The sequence below is a fragment of the Lactuca sativa genome, chromosome 1 (assembly GCF_002870075.4).
Source record: "Lactuca sativa cultivar Salinas chromosome 1, Lsat_Salinas_v11, whole genome shotgun sequence".
In the NCBI taxonomy this organism is placed as follows: domain Eukaryota; kingdom Viridiplantae; phylum Streptophyta; class Magnoliopsida; order Asterales; family Asteraceae; genus Lactuca; species Lactuca sativa.
The window spans coordinates 236,116,118-236,129,758 of record NC_056623.2 but is presented as its reverse complement, the minus strand read 5'-3'; the positions used below and the strand labels follow the sequence as shown (position 1 = coordinate 236,129,758).

At 34.0% G+C, this 13,641-nt stretch overlaps 1 protein-coding gene across 1 annotated transcript; it reads left to right on the top strand.

Annotated features, from left to right (window-relative positions):
* Nucleotides 1-10,326: 10,326 nt before the first annotated feature.
* LOC111896255 (S-type anion channel SLAH4) lies at nucleotides 10,327-13,084 on the top strand. Its single transcript, XM_023892260.3, has 2 exons — nucleotides 10,327-11,205; nucleotides 11,976-13,084. The coding sequence occupies exons 1-2, from the start codon at nucleotides 10,327-10,329 to the stop codon at nucleotides 12,246-12,248; spliced, it is 1,152 nt and encodes a 383-aa protein (XP_023748028.1). The 3' UTR covers nucleotides 12,249-13,084.
* The last annotated feature ends 557 nt before the right edge of the window (nucleotides 13,085-13,641 follow it).

Sequence of the window (13,641 nt, the reverse complement as noted above, 5' to 3'; positions counted from 1 at the left end):
ATCCAACTTTTTATAAAATGTGCACCTTAACCTAGTTTTTATGCATAAAACTCTTGATTTTTGACTTATAAATTAAGAGTAATTGTTAATGAGTTCAATTTTATTTCCTTAAATGCATTTTTATAATTTTAGTTATTATAAGATAATATTAGAAGCTTCATAATTATTTTTATAGAATTTTTAAGGTTAAAGTTTGTGAATATGAGTTTTTAGGGCATTTAGGGTTTTTGAGAGTTTGTAAGTCCTGGATATCAAAATTAATTAAATTTTGAGACTTCAAATTATTTTTGTGTTTTCTAACTCTTATTCAAGTTAGAAATAATGTTTGTAATTTATTTTTATCGGTTTATTGGCATTCTATGTAGTGATTCCGAGATTCAAGTGAAATTGAGGAATCAAGTATACTAGTCCTACTCTTCAACTTTGACTTAAGTTTCTATGAGACTCTGACCTAACTTTTACTTCTAGGTCAAGTACATGATGTGTGTATATGATTCATGAAATGGTGTTCAAGTCAAAGAGTGACCCTAATATAGATAGTCACTAAAGTTAAGTAGTAGTAAAATTCACATATCAATGTGAAATCTAAGTACACTATCCATTGATTCTAGTTGTTTCCAAGTTTCTAGTAGGTTATAACTTAGCTTCTAGTTACTAAGTCTAGTACGTGTAGTGCCTATATGTGCAACTAAGTCTAGTCAAATCTAGAATCGACTCGAATTTTGACGGTTGTCACAGTTTTTCTCCTCTGTCGCGTACACCCCACGTATCTCTAGGTACGCCACACGTACACGGGCACTCTCCGCGATCATTCATCCTTAGTATGCTAAGCGTACTTCTGGAGTACGCCCCACGTACTAAAGTATCATTATGCTATATAATTTCAATTTAAGGGTTCAAATGATAATGCCTAATTTGGAGTGTTACAGAAGGGGTAGGTCAACACCCATATATGCTAGGCAATATCCGATTGGAAGAGACCGAAGGGGTAGGCCAGCACCCGGATATGCTAGGAAGTATGTTTATTGTATGGTATGCGGAATTTGGGGAACTTACTAAGCTTCGTGCTTATGATTTTCAGTTTTGGTTTCAGGTACCTTCAGTTTTCAAATAAAGGATCTTGTGACGATCGTAACGCATACACCTATGTTTTTTTTCCACAATATGTGATTTCTGGGAATGAACTCTGATAAATGTTTATTTAAAATGCTTTTCAATGGGAGAACAAAGTTACAATAGTGTTTTGGTTATATTGAAAATGAAATTTTTACCATGGGATTTTGGGATGTTACAGAGTCATTATCTCTTAGGCATTCCTATTGAGTTTGAATGCCACCTGAGTTCTATGGGTTCCATATTAGTACAGATGGTGATACATTTATCAGTGATAGTACACTCGTAAATTTGGCTGAACCTTCTAACTTCAAGGAATCCATGGCGGGCCTGAGTCTGCTAAGTGGAAAGAGGAAATTGATAGCGAGATCAAGTCCATGTATGACAACCAAGTTTGGAATTTGGTTGACAATATGTCAAGTCGTAAGACAGTTGGGTGTAAATAGATCTTCAATAAGAAGACCGAAATGGATGGAAAGGTACACACTTTCAAAGATCGACTGGTTGCGAAGGTCTTTACTCAAAACCCCGGGGTTGACTATGATGAAACCTTCTCACCAGTAGCTAAGATTAAATCTATTAGGATAATGCTAGCTATAGTTGCATTTCATGACTATGAAATTTGGCAGATGGATGTCAAAACTACTTTGTTTAATGGGAAATTAGTTGAGGATGTTTACATGATTCAGCCAGAGGGTTTTGTCGATGCGAAGTACCCCAATAGAGTGTGTAAACTTGAGAAATCAATCTATGGATTGAAACAAGCTTCTTGCAGATGGAATCTTTTCTTTGACGAGAAAGTTAAAGAGTTTGGATTCTCTAGAAGTGAAGATGAATCTTGTACATATTTCAAAGGTAGTGGGAGTATAGTTACCTTCCTATTATTGTATGTTGATGTCATACTTCTTATAGGAAACGGCATTCCAACTTTGCATGAAGTTAAGTCTTGGCTTGGAAAGTGTTTCGCTATGAAGGATCTGGAAGAGGCTACTTATTTTCTGGGGATAAGGATTTTGAGAGACAGGAGTAAAAAGTTGATTCGACTTAGTCAAATTACATGCTTGGATAAGGTACTAGAGCGTTTTAGTATGGAGAATTCCAATAAGGGAGAATTACCTATCCAGAGTAATACCAAGCTGAGTAAGACTCAAATTCTGAGTACTGATGTAGAGATAGCATAAATGAGTCGAGTTCAACATTCTTCCGTCGTTGGAGGAGCAGTAACTTGGCTGGGTGTTTACCCTTAATGGAGGAGCGGTAACCTAGAAAAGTTCCAAACAAGAGATAGTGGCTGATTCTACATGTGAATCATAGTACATAGCAGCAAGCGAAGCATGAAAGGAGGCCATATGGTTGAAGAACTTCATCAGAGACCTTGGAGTTGTGCCAACCATTAAGGAGCCAATGGATATTTTCTGTGATAATGAAGGAGCGGTTGCCTTAACAAAGGAACCAAGAGATCATGGTATATCGAGTCACATCGATTGAAAATACCATTTCATTAGACATAGAGTAGAAGAAGGTCACCTCGTCGTAAAGAGGGTATCGTCTGAAGAGAATCCAGCAGATCCCCTCACAAAGGGTCTGAGTAGGATTAAGCACGTTCAGCATGCTAGAAGCATTGGTCTAAAGGATGATATTAGTTTTAGTAGTTAGATAGTTTAGAAACTTGTAACAAAATAAATGTAATTGACATTTGATGACTAAATAATAGAGAATTATTCATGAGTTTTGTTTACTATCTATTGTCAATTGTTTATTCTTGTGTTTCAATTTTGCATGTTTTACTTCCGGAATAAATAGATTATTCAAACATCCACAGTCGATCATACTTTTGGAAGTAATTAGTGAATCAAGACTGTCATGAATTGGATTGTAAATTGTCTAAAGGCTTTAGACAAAGCAATAGTTTGTTGCAATATTCATGAGTACTTTGAAATGGAGAATTGAAGTATTGGATTAACCCACACTCAGCGAATTACTTCATGGAATTTATCACGAGTAATTTTGAGATGATAATATCTTACAATCTTTAAACGGGGACTTATGAGTTGTTGTTTACAAGTTGGTTGTGCATTGATAATGCGTAAACACATTAGTAACTTGATGTTATAAAATGTATTGTTGTGCATGATTTGATGATTAATAGTGCAAGCATATAAGTCAAAGTTTATCTGTTCCTTTTTCCCTAATGGGAAAAGCGATCTCTTGGGCCCCTCGATGATTTGGTGGTGACTTATAGTGTCGGGCCCGACCAGGACTGAATTGATGCGTTCGATTAGTAGTTCCTTGTCATACAAATCAGAAATCGGGAAACAAAGTATTGGACAATGAGATTGATTCGGTTCCATATCATTTGTCCACGTGATATCTTGCAGAACAGAGGATTATATGATCACTTATCTTAGGACACATAACTAATTGGGACAGAGTTTGAAAGCGGCTTTAAGAGCTACAATTTGTTGATCGATTTAGAAGGATATACTGGCCACTATATTTATTAGACTTATCTAAGTGGTATAACGTTGGATTAGCTGTCTAAGCTCATAACTATAATTGGTATATACTTAAATTGATAGTAGCACAGTCCTTTTGGGTTGCCTCAAGACTAGCAACTGGGAAGGATGATTTTGGAGAAAAAGGTTGATTTATTAATTTGGTTAATAAATGGAAATAAGTAATTTATTTATATATTATGAGAATAATATATTAATTATAAATAGTAATATTTAATCAGAAATTAATTAGAATTAATTTTAGGATTCAAAGAATTAATAAAAAGTGTAGGGACTGAATTGTAATTGTTCAATAGTTGAGCAAGAGGCAATCTAGAACCTTCCATAGGCTATGGATGGTTTCTAGATCCTTAGGGTTTCTATAATAGACTCTTATTGGATAATCAGGAAAGTAGATAATTACCTGGTTTAACATAATCTTGGATTTGTGCTTATCTAGGGTTTCCTAACTGCACTATAAATAGGGTTGATACCCTATGAATTTCGATCACTCCTTCTTGAAGAGCACCAACCGAAAATTATCCTCCTCTCTCTTTCTCCATAATCTTCTTCAATTGCTAGTGTTAGGTGTGAGCCATTAGAGGCGTGAAAATTATGACGCTTGTTCTCAAATTCTCAACAACACTAAAGGATTTGGACTATTATTACTAAATAACAATCAAATGTATCTTTTGTAACCCTAATTATGTAATTTTGATTATATGCTAGTGTTATAGGGTTTCTACATTGTTGTTTACATGGTATGTTCAATTAGAGAAAACGTAGGTAAATTTTAGGGTTGCATACACACATAGGATTGTTTGTGATGCTCAAAACCCATCAATAACTATGTAGAGTTTGATTTTAAACATGTATTCCCTCCCCCCCCCCCCCCCCTCCAAAAAATATTTTCAAAAATGAGCTCGTGAACTCACCTGTAATTCATGAAACCATTGATGTTGGGTAAAAAAACCACAAGTTCGGCACTAGAGAGGCTCCTTACAGTCATTGGTATGGATTTTAAGAGAGAGAGAGAGAGAGAGAGAGAGAGAGATGTGTTGCGGTGTGAGAAAGGATCCGCTGAGACATGCTATTTATAGAAGGTTGGGATGCACGTCGTGCATTGCGTACTGCATAATATGCGTGCGAACCACCCTGATGCTTACACGTGTCCTCTACCTATGGGGGCACGTCATCCGTATCCTAGAGGATCATGGTGCCAGAAAGTGCGTCGCGTATGGCGCACGAGTGAATGCGACGATGTTTTCTAGTCCTTGCAAATCAATAACTCTCGCATATGAACTCCGTTTTCTACGACTATTATATATCCTTGTAGATCTCTTTGTTCTCTGCAACTTTCCTTTTGGTCGTTTTTGCTGGTTTTGATTTCTGTTTTTCAACTAGTTTTCACTACTATTATGATTTTATAAAAATCATATCTTTCTTATACATTTTCCGTTTTAGGCGTTCTTTGCTTCATAATTCTTACTTTAAGTAGTACTATGATTGCTTAGTTGGCGCATTTTTCCAAAAGTCGACCATTTTCTTTGTAGTTTTGTCGTTGTAACATTTCAAGTATGATAGAATTTTGTTAGAGCAACAGCTATATTTCCCTCATATTGAGTTGGGTTGTTGCGAAATTTATATTTATGGGGTTACGGTAGTGTAAGGAGTCTAAATATGCTAACTTGCTCTCAAAGCGATGCGACTTTTTGTGCACTTATTTTTGGGTCTATGGTTTGATGTCAATGAGGGTGATAGTCAAATATGTTGATATATATCGTATTATTGCATTTTGGACGTTCTCTATTCATGGTGTTTGAGGACATATTTTCTGGGTTGTCACATCCTCCCCCTGTTGAAGGAAATTTTGTCCCCGAAATTCAACTTTTAGTGCCTGACATGAAGGCATTTGATCCAGACCATCTTAATCAAATTATTCCTATGGCGTAGTTTTATAGAAGTATTCTCTCTTCTTTAGGTTTGTTTTTGCAATGAGGTTTGGATTTTTTTTTTTGAGTTTTTTCGTGAGGATGATGGTAATTTCCATAAGTGTTAAATGTTCAACCCTTTTAATTTTTAAATTATGTCGGGTATTTGTTGACCAGTGAAGAATTGTTTTGTGAGGTAGTTGGATGTATATTTGTATTTCTAATTTTTCAATTTCTTGTCATTCTCTTAGTGCTTACATGCTTAGAGCCTTATTTCTATTTTGTTTTACACTAAGAGGAGACCTAGAGTTCCTATTGATCAATCGTGCTAAGGTTCTGTTGAACCTCTACTTTTTTGTTCCGCGATCTCGTCGTCTCTATTTTAGGATTTCTTATGTGTTTACATCGAGTTGTGGTTTCTTGTTTCTAAATTGTTTCGTACTAGATGTGGTGGTCCTTCTTATTAGTTTATATTACGTTTGGATACTTGACTTGTGTTAGTTGGATTTTGTAGAGTTTTCTCAGGGTTCTACTTCTAACTAAAAGTGGGAGATTTTTGAAATGTTGCGGATTTACTTAACCTAGCGGTTGTCATGGATTTCATAGTTTGTGTTGTTTTAAATGACTAGTGTAATACACTTCCTGACTACGTCTATGGGTAGTTTCTTGCGTTCGTAGTAGTTATTTTGACAGTCGGATCTCTGTGACTCCTAGCTATATGCCCCTTCGTGTCATAGACTTTCGGTTTTTGTTTTCTATTCTCTTCGTGCCTATACATCTAGGAAATTCTAGAATATTCTAATTAATCCCTTTGAATAATTAATATTCAAGCCCTTTAATTAATTAAAACATTTTAATTAATTACCACAATAATTTCTAATTAGTTTATTAATTCCTTAATAATTTAACAACCTATTTATTTATATTTCCTTATGTTATTTGGGTCATGAGGCAACCCAAAAGGATCCTGCTATTAGTAGAAATATTATCAAAACAGTTAATGACATTGGAAACTATTTCTAACATACTGGAAAACTCATTACGCTTTGTACTTACTTTTTATATAAAAAAAATGGTTGAAAGTTTGGGACATTACACATATGCACATCAAAATGTGCATATATGCAAATTTATGAAAAATACTTTTTTCAGAAAAAAAATCATCAAATTAAGCTCTTAAGGAGTGTCTTAATGATTTGTAAACTTAGTTTAAAGAAAAAGTTTGCTAGAATATGGTTTTGCAAAAACTTATCAGGTAAACACTTGTTTCATAATGCTTGCCACATTGGGAATCCCACAAGGGTATAGGCCAGTAATTTGCTAAAGGAGGTGTTATTCCAGTAGTGGCTTAAAATGTCTAGACAATTCCAATACCAATTGTCATTAAAAAGAATAAACAAACAACATATACCATATGAAAACAATGAAAAGTATCATAAAATTTTTATGGGATTTGACTCAAAATATTTAATCACATAAAGCATAATCAACATTTCAAGTAGTTGAAATGTGCCCATAATAGGAAAAACATCATGTACTCGCCTTAGTAGTTAATGTCAGTTAACTACAATACTTATTTTGATCCTTTCTTTTTTTCTATTTCTTTCCTACTTCAATTCCTAAAAATTGTCCCGTTAACTTTTCCATAAGCCATCAATACTTTTAGCTATAAATAACATTCTTTTCATAATCAACTTGGTCACTTGGTTCTTCTAACCAATTTGACATTTCTTTGGATAATGATAATATCCCACAATTTCTACAAATTTCCAATGTTTATGGGTGTTGTAACTAATTTGCATGAATACTCTAATTAATGAGTTGTAGGAACATAAAACAATGCATTCATTTAAGCTCTTATACTTCCAAATTTGATTCATGAATATTCAACCAAGTAAAATTGCTTAATACATGTTATTTGTCGTGAATAACATGTTTACTGAACTTGTATCATGATTATCTATCCTTGATTTAACAATATAATAAAATCCTAAAATTAGGGGTCATGAGCTCATTCCATAATCATCCATATAAAAGAAAGAACTTACCTTCTTACATTGTTTTCTTGAGTTAAATAGCAAAATCCCCTTGATTTGCTCGTTGTTCTTGCTTGCAATCAACGACATGATCTATCTCACCGTACACACTTAAGCTTTGTGTAACACCATAAATTTCCAACCAAAATTTTCATTATTAAAACTCATAAATCTCATGTGTTATATTATCATATAAATAAAAACCATAAGTGTCTCAAAGATCATCATCATTCCCAATTAGAATCAAATCCCAAAATCCTCAACATGGTCCCGAACAAGTGTGTACAATCAAGCTGGAGTCTTCCCGCGATCCTCGGAAGTACCTGACACATAACATGGTAAGCACGAAGCTTAGTGAGTTCCCCAAAATACCACACACACAAATAATTAGCCACTCGAGGCTATAACTCTGTAAGAACCTTCGGTCAATGTGTCTCAGTGGGACCCTCCAATCCCAACTCGGTAAACTCATAGCAACAATAATCAACTTAAATCACCAAGACATAATGCATATTATTCAATACACAGATAGCACATAAATAGCTCAATCACAACAAGATACAACTCATGGTAAGTATAGTTAAAAGACTCACCTCGTAGTCAGCAAGTAATAAACACGTACTCGTAAATCCCGAACTAGCCTCCACCGAGTAACAACATCGACAGTTAAATCAGAAAACCCTAACTGACTTGTCGAGTCAGCCCCTTGACTCGACAAATCCATTCAGACTCTCACCTTAATCAGACGATTCCAAGGCAAGGAACCTACCCAAACTCTAGATCTATACTCCTAAGGCTCATCTATCACGTAAAGTCACAGGCTTTACGCCCATGCATGGCATTAAGAGCTTGAAATGCCAAATCTCACCTCATCAAGGGTTTTTTTCACTCAATATCACTTAACATGGTTGAATAAAGCAGAAAGATCTGGATTCTAGGGACCTTACATGACCCAGATTTGAAGTTCATCTCTCTCTATGAGCATGAATCATTCAAGGTCCTCATATTTGGGGAGAAGAAACCCTAGATTTCTACAAACAAAAGATCTACATGAAGAAATGAGAATGGTGAAGCTTAATACCTCCTTTAGACGTTCTGGAGTGAAACCACCTCGGATCTAACAACACCTTCTTGTTCCTTGGCTTACAATCTTTCCTTTCTCTTCACAAAATGCACCAAAAGCTCACAATTAGCTAAGCACTCTCTCTCACAGTTTAAGGGTCGTTTAGGGTTTGCTCTCAGGGAAGGGTAGAAGTAAATGAGGCTATAAGTTCCTTTAAATAGGCCACAGGCCCAAGAATTTAGGGTTTCCATCAACAGCGCTGACTCGGCGAGTCGACACACAGACTCGTCGAGTCCGCTCATTAATCCACATCATCAGTCGCGACTCTACACAACGAGTTGAGGCACCACTCGTCGAGTCACTCAACAAATCTCGAGTTAATGAATAAAATAATATACATGGGAATCCGGATGTTACACTTTGAATAGTTAGAGGTGGAAATGCCTAAAACTAAATCGAAATGAGTTGTTTTGGTGGTCAAATGATCTTAGAATATCGTTTGTCATATTTCCAACTATAGATGTGAGAGTAAGTTACATGTAAAAAATTTGGAGCCAAATGGATCCCACATGTGCTCTCACATGCTACTATAGTGGGCATTGGGCAGCCACACTCTAGTGATTCAAATGGGTTAAAGACTCGGCTTGGTTGAGTAGAAAGTTATAAATCAGCTATCTATTGTCTAATTTTCATTTTTTTTCCGACTATTAGTCTTTATAACTTCATCATATGAACTCCGATGAACCTTAATATTTTTGGGTTAAATTTTTTGTAGCAAGGGATTTCTATGGACATATTACAATTGAAGTTTGGACATTGGAATGTCATATTTTTTAAGTTCCAAAATAGGCTATTTAAGTTACATTGATTTTGGATTATACCCATAAATCCAATATAATATCCATTAGGTGCAATTTATGATAGGTTAACACTTAACACATATAATAGAAACGTATGATGATGAGACATAGAACGATCTCTTTCCCTTTTATATTTCAATCTCCCCATATAAATACCATGATATATCATATTTGTAAAAATCGATCCATCGTATTATCATTGAGACACTATTAATTGCGAGAATTGAAAAGAATCAAAGTATATCATCATCTTCAGCATAAATCCAATATAATATACCTACAACTCGGATAATATCTTCATTAGAAATTATGTACGGCATTCGATAAAGAGAACATTGACTGTTTTCTGTTGAAATGTTTAACCTAACTAATTAAGACTAAATATAGAATCTACCGTAATTAATATAAAGTAACCACAAAATATATGCTATTACCCGAACATTAGCTAACAATATCCAGAATAATATGTAAAAATTGATTTCTTATAATTAAACTAACATCTATGGTTTATCAAATATCAATTTTAGTTTTGCATGGATACACATCCCAACATCCAGGTAACATGATTAAGACACGATTCTCATTAACAAGTTTGATTCATGGGAAACATCTTCCAATTCTATAATCACAATCTGAAACTGAATTCCATAAGAGTTTTTAAACTTCTAATCACGTTGTGCTTTGAGCACATTCTTGAGACACATGTCTGCATGCATGGAAGCCACCAGATGATGATCTTAATGAGAAATCATCTCCCCTCATTAAATGCACATCGCATCCTCATACAACATACAACAATGGTGCTCTTTCAAAAAAAAACATACAACAATGGTGGATCAGAGGAAACTAGAATCTATAATCGACTGCCACACCACCGTAAGCCACCATCAACAGCCAGCCATAATGGAGAATAACCAAGAACAGCCCTCAACGGAAGGTTCAAACGGATCGCATTCATCCATAATAACCAAGATCAATGCTGGCTACTTCAGGATATGCATATCTGCTGGTGCCCAAGCTTTACTTTGGAAAAGTATAAACCAACACCACCGGACCTCAAACCTCCACACCATTATCGCCACCACCTCCACAGTCTTCTGGTGCCTAACGCTATGCACCCTCGTGTTTCTCTCTCTTCTCTACATAATGAGATGCATTTTCTACTTTGACCTCGTGAAAGCCGAATGTTGTCACCATGTAGGCATGAATTATTTGTTTGCACCTTCGATTTCATGGCTTCTGTTACTCGAGTCCACCCCTTTGTTCGTTTTCCCAGATAAGCATGTCTATGGATACATATGGTGGTTGCTAATCGTTCCATTGTTGGCTCTTGATGTTAAGGTCTATGGGCAGTGGTTCACAGCTGAGAAGCGATTTCTCTCTATCATGGCTAACCCTACGATCCAAATATCTGTAATAGGGAACTTGGTAGCATCGTTATCATCCCATGTAGCAGATGAGACAGGATGGAAGGAAATTCGGATTTGTCTGTTTACATTTGGGATGACACATTATGTAGTGGTATTCATCACGCTTTACCAGAGGTTATCGGGGAGTAATCATATTCCGTCTAATCTCAGACCTGTTTTCTTCCTCTTTGTAGCCACCCCGAGCATGGCTACTTTAGCTTGGGAATCCATTAATGGAAGCTTTGATATCATTTGCAAGATGCTCTTTTTTCTATCACTCTTTCTTTTTGTATCTTTGGTATGCTCATTTCCTTCTTTTGTAGCTGATTTAGAATTATATAGGCCCAATATATTATAGAAATGACAAAACATGACATGCATTATATTATATTTGGTGTGCATTGGACTTGTCATCAATCTCTCGTTTGTGCAAAAGACATAAATATCAACCTCATCTAATCATTGAAATTAGCCCTAGAAAAGCTTGTTTCACTTCCTTTCCCTCCCAATCTTGTGTTAAAACTTCGACCCATTTATCTAAATCTGTGGATTCGAGTTATATTTTGGCTAAATGCAAGACATAACATGCTTTCATTTGTTTATGCATTATAATATCCTACGTTCATTTTTTCAGTTACAATATTCTACCTTTGATTTTTTTTTTCTTATTAAAGCATTGCACTTTGAAAATCTATCCAGTTATAACATTATACTTTTAATATTTTTATTAACCAACTATAACAGCAAAAGTTGTTTTGTATACACATGACATTGGCATACTATTGGTACTTTTTAAAATGCAATGCTATAATTAGAAGAAATAAAAAAGTTTAATCGTTGCTATACTTAATGAAAGTAATTACTATTTCTCTCATTTTGTCCTATATTTTATCTCTAACCACTCAAATTGATCAAAAATTGCCTTAAGAAGATTCAAATGGTTACATTCCTAAATCGTTTTACTAAAAAAAATGCTGGAATATTTTGACTTGTTAACCAATTTGTAAATTTTATCACATCTAACTATGCATGGATAATTTCAGCCTAATTAAATTTGGTGTTTTGCAGACAAGTCGACCATTGCTTTTTAAGAAATCGGTGAGAAGGTTCAGTGTGGCATGGTGGGCATTCTCATTCCCACTCACTTTCCTTGCTCTTGCTTCCATATCGTATGCTCAACAGGTGAAGGGCAAGGCAACAGTCGGATTGGCGATCCTTTTATCGGGTATTTCGGTTCTTGTGTTCATTTCTTTGTTTGTTTGTTCCATATTGAAGATTCATTTGCTTGTTCACAAACCAACCCTTATTTTCTCCACTAGTTTAGGGTCTACAAATGTGTAATGTTTCATAATCCTTGTAATATATCTTTTGTTGTGTTAACTAAATCTTGAATAATGTGATATATTTAATTTCTTTTAATCCCCACGCCATATGTAACAATTGGTTCAAAAGTGGTATCCTTATAAAATTTAATTGCCAAGAGGTGGAATCTCAGCAGTCAGCAGTGTGGGGCAACGTAAAGTGGCCTCATTGTGGGTACTACGCTCATATGTAACCACCAAGCTGTTATGTGCATTTCACATGATTCTCCTGGATGCGACGATGTGAGAAGTGTATGGATTTTTGGAAGAACCTTTTTAAAAAAAATTCAAACTAATCTATATGAAACTAAGTAGATTTAAACATGTAAAAATAATTTGTTAAAAACGAAACGTCTCAAACACATCATGATATTAACTAGGAAAAGGCCCGGAGGTTGCACGAGTCACTCTTTTTAAAAAATAAAAAATAAAAAAAAATGGTAGAAAAATATGTTAAATGAAAATTCCCAAAGAATAAAAAAAAATTGATTGAATTTATAAACCTTTTAAAAAAACATATGACGAAAGTCTGAATGTTAAAAAGTATGTTGATTATAGAAGAAAAAAAAAGTATCAAAAATAAAATAACGTTGAAAAATGGGAGACAAAATTGTAAATGGATTAAAGAAACAAAGCATTTTTTAGAAAATATAAAAAACATGTAACAAAAGTCACAACTGAGTCATTTTAGAAAAAAAAAATAATAGAAGAATACGATAGACAAAAATAATAAAAAATAAAAAAATGGTTGTACAAAAGTAAAAGTGAAATTTTAATACCAAAAATATAAAAAAGTAAAATTAAAATGGTAAAATTATAAAAGAGAGAAGTTTTGTTAAAACTTCCCATGTCTTTAACTTCCCAAGCCCTTTTATATATATATATATATATATATATATATATATATATATATATATATATATATATATATATATATATATATATATATATATATATATATATATATATATATATATATATATATAAATAAGGAGAGGTTCAAATAAGAACTAAAAAAACTCTAAGAACCTCCATTTTATAGTTATTAAACATATGAATATGCTTATTAAACATTTAAAAATCATTTTTTTTCTTGTCATTTTTTATAAGAAAATGACAAATTCATAATTTTTACAGTTTAATATTTTCATTTGTATTGTAACACAAAATATATATTACATAATTCCATATAGTTCATTTACAGTTTAATACATAAAACTCACAACATAATACAATTACTTTTACAATAATTCAAAAAATCAAAGAAGTTAACCACAAATTCTACTATCAGCAACCACTACAACACACTGTCACCAACCACTTGTGTCACCGTTGTAACCATCATTTCTTCCAAATTCGATCTATATACATAA